The sequence below is a fragment of the Talpa europaea genome (assembly GCF_964194135.1).
Source record: "Talpa europaea genome assembly, chromosome: 14".
NCBI classification, from domain to species: domain Eukaryota; kingdom Metazoa; phylum Chordata; class Mammalia; order Eulipotyphla; family Talpidae; genus Talpa; species Talpa europaea.
The window spans coordinates 68486107-68493139 of NC_140082.1; the positions used below are offsets into that span (position 1 = coordinate 68486107).

A 7033-nucleotide genomic window follows, 5' to 3' on the forward strand; every position below is an offset into this window, starting at 1 on the left:
CATGCATGGCATCAGAATAAAGTTTTCCAAAACTGTTTTTTCTTGACATTCTAAGAGTCTTCCCTTTTGACTTTCATCATAAAAAACCCTTATTTATTTCTCCAGTGGCAATTTTTTTTATTTATTTAAAACATTTATATCTTCAAATGGGGCCTCCCCAGTGGCGCAGCGGCTGAGCGCTGGGTTGTGAATCTGCCCGCAGCCTCTGCGGCGCCAGTTCGATCCCTGGCTGCTCCCCGGCCACTGGAGGAGGGTCCCACATGGCGCGCAGACCTCTCCTGCCGCCCGCTGCTCCCCTCAGCAGTGTACTTCGGTCCTTCTGCCTGCTCTGCTCCCTGCTCTGGCTCTGGTGAATTCTTTCACCCTCCCGCGCTTCTGACTGTACCCAGTGCTTGCATAAATAAATAAATAAATCTTTTATATATATATATATATATATATATCTTCAAATGATAGTCTCTTTTCCTTACTAGAGTCAGTTCTTGATAAGAGAAGAGGAATCATCCATCCTGCTGTCCTATAAAATAGTACAGTATGAGGCACAGACTACATAAGTACAATAAATGTTATATGGTTTAATATGGTGAATAAAAACTCATGAAATATATTGATATTAAGGCTCTGAGTGTGAGTAATTTTACATATATTATCCTACTATCTCAACCTTACTGAATTTTTAAAAAAGCCATTCTTCTGGGTATATGTGAATGCTTATATATCTATTGAAAAGGGGACAGATGAGCCATTTAAAAATTATTAGATAGCAATAATTAATTATCTGTGCATTGCAAGTTTAACACATATTCAGGAAACACAACTTGCATGTTCACTAGGTTATAAGCACCATGTTTCAGTATTTGACCCATAAATTCTGCAACAAATAACACCTCTATAGAGACACTACTTTTTGATTCAATTTAAGACTATCCAAGACCTGCCATATCTTGAAATGTTCAAAAAACATGGAAATGTTGGGCCTCCCTGGTGGTGCAGAGGGTTGAGCGCCACACTGTAAGGCTGTCCACAGCCCCTGCAGTGCTAGTTCAATCCCCAGCTGGCCAGGGAGCTACCAACATGGCGCATCAGACCTCTCCTGACTCTCCTGCTACTCCCCTCAGCAGTGTATTTCAGTCAATCCACCTGTTCCGTTCCCCACTCTGTCCCTCTCACCCCCCCCCCCGCACCTCTGGCCTGTACCCCAGCTCCTATTGGGGCCAAAATAAGGGGGTTGCAATTGTATGGGGAATATAAAAATAAAATTAAAAAAATAAAACTTTGGGTAATAAATAAATAAATAAATAAACAAAACATGGAAATGTTGTTTCTAAATAAAGTTATATGAAAATATCATCAGAAGAATCAAAGAGAATGCTCCTGATGCATTTATTCCAATTGCAGTTTATATTTCTACAAGAATAGGCAGTTTTTCCACCACCATCTCTTCTATCCTCTTGTGCTTTCTACCTTCCCACTCCCTTTTGAACTGAGTTCTCACTCCTCCACCATGTTTATTAAGTACACTAGTTTTTGTAAATCTTTTACTTTATCAAAAAATGTCTGCTATTTAAATGCAAAGTATTTGCTTTTATCATTCTTAGTTTACTACACACAATTCCTTCAGATTCCACATTCTTTTTGCTGAAAATAATCAATTCATCTTACCTTATGGCTGACTAATACTATTGCATAATGTAGATATGCCCCTTCTTGGTCCAATCATCTATTTAGACTGCTTCCATGTCTTAACTGTTATAAATAATGCTGCAGTAAACATAGAACATATAATATTTTGCATTGATGACTTCACAGTCTTTGAATAGATATCCATGAGTAGGATTGCTGTATTGTATGTTATTTCCATTTTTAGTCTCTTGAGGTAGATTCAACCCACTTTCCATAATCACTATGCAAATTTACATTCCCACCAATAGAGAGTTTTCCTCTTCTGCTGCCCATTTATTAATTGGATTGCTTATACTACACATTATTAAATCTTATGATAGCTTTTATTTATAGTTCCCATTAACTTTCTATCCTCATTTCTTTATTAATTTCCCTTGGTTTAGTTTTATTCCATATTATTATTACTTTTAAGGTCAGCATTTGTGTTAGACATCCTACATACTTAGCATAGTGAATTTTATGTAATACATTTATAGAATCAATAAAATAATTTTGACAAAAGATAAAGAATGAGTGATTTTATTAGAATTAGATAGACATAGTAGAGGAAATTGGAATTTAAATAAATATTTTAAAAGAGACCTATGTGCAGGTTGCTCTGATAGATACAGGGAAACTTCAAGATTGATTAAAAAGAAAAGGAAAGAAAAGGAATGAAAAAGATTTTGAAATAGGTAAACACATATTTAGAGTGTGAAAGGAACTGAGGTAAGTTAGATGATAATTAAGAACTTACAATCATTGAAGACTTGCCATGTACCAGATCCTACACTAGTTTCTGTATATTGTCTCATTTAATTAAATTGGATACCATAATTAGGTATTAATACACTAATTATTTTACCCTTTTTATAGGTGAGAAAATTAAATGGTTAGGAAAGGTAAGTTGCTTTTCCAGATTCAAACAATTAGAGAGTTGGCTCAAATTTATTTTCTCAATATTTTTCTCTCCCCATGCTTGATATTCTTCCAATTGGTAGAAGATAAATAAATGCAGCCACTGATAATAACTTCCTCGAGAATCTGAGTCTAGTTTCAATTTGTGTCTGTTTGAAGAAATTTGTTTAAATGTTCCAGTATATAATTATTTTTATAACCTGGCTTATAAAAATGGCATCACTATTTTGTTTCATGAGAGTAAAGCATGTTTTGTTAGCTTTTCCCAATACCAATGGAACTTCTGTTGGTTACTGACACCAATAAACTTGTTCAAGTACTGGAAAGGATAATTGTAATTAATATTAAAATATTACATAGTATTTTGCAGTTTTACAAGGATCCAATTTTTTATATCAAAATATATTCTATATTTTCTTGAAGTAACATTGGTTTACAATTTGCATATGATTTAGAAATATAGCTTCAAACTTTCAGGTCCATGCCATCACACCACACCCACCACTAAGACACTTAAAGGCCTCCATGATAGTCCTCTGTCTCTCATCCCTTGTGAGGATATCAATTATAGTTATATTTCTAAGATTTCTTACTGGTTTGACTTTACACTAACCCTTTTTTGTGTTATACTATATTTCACATATAAATGAAACCAGCAGGTATCTGCCTGCCTCCTGATCCATTTCACTTTGTGTAATCCCCTATATCCATCCCTGTTGTCTAAATTGGCAATGATTTATATTTTTTACAGCTGACTATTATCTCATTGTGTATATATTACATATCTACCTAATCCATTCATGTGTCATTTGGGCACTGAGATTGCTTCTATAAATATATAAGTTTGACTAATATAATCAGGTCTTCAATGAGCACAGTGGCACACATGTCCCTTCAAATTCTTGTTTTTGCATTGTGTGTATGAATAGGTAGTATTAAAATTGCTGAATCATATGGAAGATCCATTTTTTTTAATATTTTGAGAAAACTCAAAACTTTTTTCCAAAGAAGGTAGACCAGTCTAGATTCCCACCAACACTATACAAGAGCTTTGTATTTTTCCCCCCTCTACATCCTCACCAGCACTGGCTGTTTTGGTTTTTTTGATATAGATCATTCTCATGGGTGTGAGGTGTTATCTTATGGTGGTTTTGATTTGCATTTCTCTCATGATAATGATTGACATTTTCTTGTGCCCGTAGACCATCTATATGTCTTATTGGAACAAATGCTTATTTAGCTCTTTTGCCCATTTTTTTTTTTAAAAAATGGCTTATTTTGCTATTATGTTGAGTTGTATGAGTTATTTGCAGAACACATGACAATATAGATAGAAAATACTAATGACTTTTCTAAAAAAAAAAACTAATTGAAACAGTAAATCAGTTTAGCAAAGTGGTAGGTTATAAAATAAATATGCAAAAGTAAGTTGTGTTCCTCTGTGTACACAATTAGCTAAAAGAGGAAGAAATCAAGAAAAGAATCCATTACATTTGCATCAAAAAGAATTAGATACCTAAGAGTAAATGTAATACAGGAAGTTAAGGATCAAAACAATGAATTCTACAAGGCATTGTTAAAGAAAATAGAAGACACAAAAAATGGAAAAATATCCCCTGCTCATACATTGCAAGAATTAACATTGCAAAAATAACATCTTACTTAAAAAATATATAGATTACATGCAAGCTTTATCCAAATTTCAGAGTCATTCTTCAAAGGAATAGAATATTAGTGAAATTCATATGAAACCACAAAAGACACCAAGGTTGCCAAAGCAATTCTCACAAAAAAAGAAAAGTCCTAGACCTCAGACCATACAACAAACAGTAATAAAAACAGTATGATACTAGAACAAAAACAGACACACAGACCTAATGAATTAAAGTTGAGGGTCCAGAGCCTCCCTGGTGGCACAGCAGGTTGAGCACAGTGGGTTGAGTGCAGCACTGTGAATCTGTCCACAGCTTCTGCAGTGTGGGTTCGATTTCCAGCCAGCCAGGGAGATACCCACATGGCACGGCAGACCTCCCCTGTCTTGCCTGCTTCTCCCCTTAGCAGTGTTTTCAGTCCATCTGCCTGTTCTGCTCCCAGCTCTGTCTCTGATGAATCCTCTCACCCTCCCACACTTCAGGCCTGTACCCCAGTTTTTGTATAAATAAATAAATCTATATAAAAAAATAAAGTTGAGGATCCAGGAATAAATCCACATTTAAATGGTTAGTGAATTTATGACAAAGGAGACAAGAGTACACATTGTAGAGGAGAGTGTCTTCAAAAAAATGAAAAAAAAATGGTGTTAGGAAGACTGGACAGCCAGATGCAAAAGAATGAAACTAAACCAAACCAGTCTTTCATACCCTACACAAAAATAACTCAAAATGGATAAAACACCATTAAAAATGCAGAAGAAAACATCAACAAAATACTCCATGACATAGACTTTAATTTTTTTTTTTTTTTTTGGTGACTTGATCTCCAACAGCAAGAGAAACAAACAAAAAAAGAATATAAGCAAATTAGGACAACATAAAACTAAAAATCATCTGCACAGTGAAAAAAACAATTACTAAAACAAAAAGACAACCTACTGAAGAGGAGAAACTATTTGTATACTACATATCTGAATAAGAAGCTGATGTTCAAATAATCATTAACTCATACAATTCATCAACATTTTAAATTTTCCTTTATTTTGTTATCCTCTGAGAAGCATAAATTCAATGTGTAATACCTATTTTGATGGAAAAGTATATAAAATGAGAGATGAAACAAAAATGACCTATTGACAACCTGCTATTCTGATCAAGAATTTTCAATTTCTTATTGATCTTAGAATATTTGTAGTTAATGGACAAAGTTGACTTTCAAGAGTTCCAAAAATGAATATGTACTCAAGGAATTAACACACCATGTAGAATCAGAATATATAGAATTTTTATGGGGTTGGAGGAAATCAGGTGGAGACGGGGATATTGACAGTTTGAAGTAAGCAACTTTAGATGTGTAATTAGCACCATTTTCTCCATTAATATATATATAGTGGACAGACTCAATCTCTAGCTTCCAAAAATCACACACTCAAAAATATGTTTTATTTAATTAAATCATACCTTCTACATATTTAAATATTTATAGATGAAGCACTAATTTCAGAAATTGATAAAAATATATTCACATTGCTATTATTCAGAGTAGCTTACAGGAGATTCATTGCAATATCTTTATAAACAGTTGCAAACTTAAATGTTGCTTCATTGCTAAACTTCAATGGAAACTTTATGAACATGTTTTATGACTTGTCAATTTGTGCTTGAACCCATCAGTCTGTTCGCACTGGGGAGGAATTGGGTGGGAAGGGTAGGAAGGTGGAGGAAATGAAAGTCCTTCTGTTTGATGTGTTGGTGGTGGGTGGGGAAGTGTGTTGGTCATAAAAGTCAAACTAAGTTATATCCAAAGTGTTCCATTTGGAAAAATCACACACACACACACACACACACACACACACACACACACAAAATAGCAGCAATAGATGTTACTAGTTAGAAGATTTTCATTGACCATATTGCTTTTCTTTTTTCCCCTTTGTTTTATATTTTTCTCTCAGGGGAAATCTCTCACATCGAAGCGGTTAACAAGCCTTGTTCAGTCTTATTAAAAGGATCTTGTAGCATGGAAGTTGACTGGAGTTTTTGCATATACTTTGTTGCTCTTTGTTATTACCTGGAACAGAGGACATTAGATGTTGCATGAGCAAAGGACCTGAACTGTTCTTTCTTTGTGCATATTAAGAGACAATACCATCTCCAAGAAACTCATCATCTGATGCCTCCATTTCAAAATGTTGTCTGCTTACTTCTACTTTGTATTAAGCTGAATTTGTATCTTTTCCTTTTTAATAAGTTCAAGTGAAGTAAATCATATCCCCCCTTTCTATTTCTCTTAAAGCTTCTGCTAGAGATACTGTTCATTGAAAATACAGTCAGTCATAAGCTGGAAGAATTGTAAGAAAAAAAAAGTATATATCAATAAGTACAAATATGGCTTCACATTTATTAGACAAAAAATTTGTGCAGAAAGTTTCTTCTTACAAGTATATTCACAGCCAGAAACAAGTTTATGTCATTATCTGTTGTCTGTATATTCTTGGTTAAAGTTTCTCGCATTTATTTTTATACCATATTTAAATAAGAAACACCTTTTACTCCAAATGTATTAAAGTTGATCCTTCTCTGTAAATTTGTGTATGTTTATATTGTTGTTTTATCTTTCATTAAAGGAAGCAGAATATGATTGTGTTTGCAACCTTTGACTTCCATGCTAATTGAAAAAGAAGCTTCTTCAAATGCAAAGTTGGAATGTAGCCTATCTTCCTATAAGTTTATTCCAAGGTATCAAGCCAGGCAGCCAGGAGCTCATTGGAAGTGTTTAATCTGATGGCTGATCCAGACCA

At 34.1% G+C, this 7033-nt stretch overlaps 1 protein-coding gene across 7 annotated transcripts in view; it reads left to right on the forward strand.

Annotated features, from left to right (window-relative positions):
* RGS7 (regulator of G protein signaling 7) overlaps window positions 1–6238 on the forward strand; it is a gene marked incomplete at both ends in the record, with an annotated part of 489391 nt that extends 483153 nt beyond the window's left edge. For all 7 annotated transcript variants that reach the window (XM_084253313.1, XM_084253315.1, XM_084253309.1 and 4 more), the window contains one exon: window positions 6188–6238. In XM_084253313.1, coding sequence (XP_084109439.1) covers window positions 6188–6238 — 51 coding nt within the window. The remainder of the gene's footprint in view (window positions 1–6187) is intronic.
* Window positions 6239–7033: the final 795 nt, after the last annotated feature.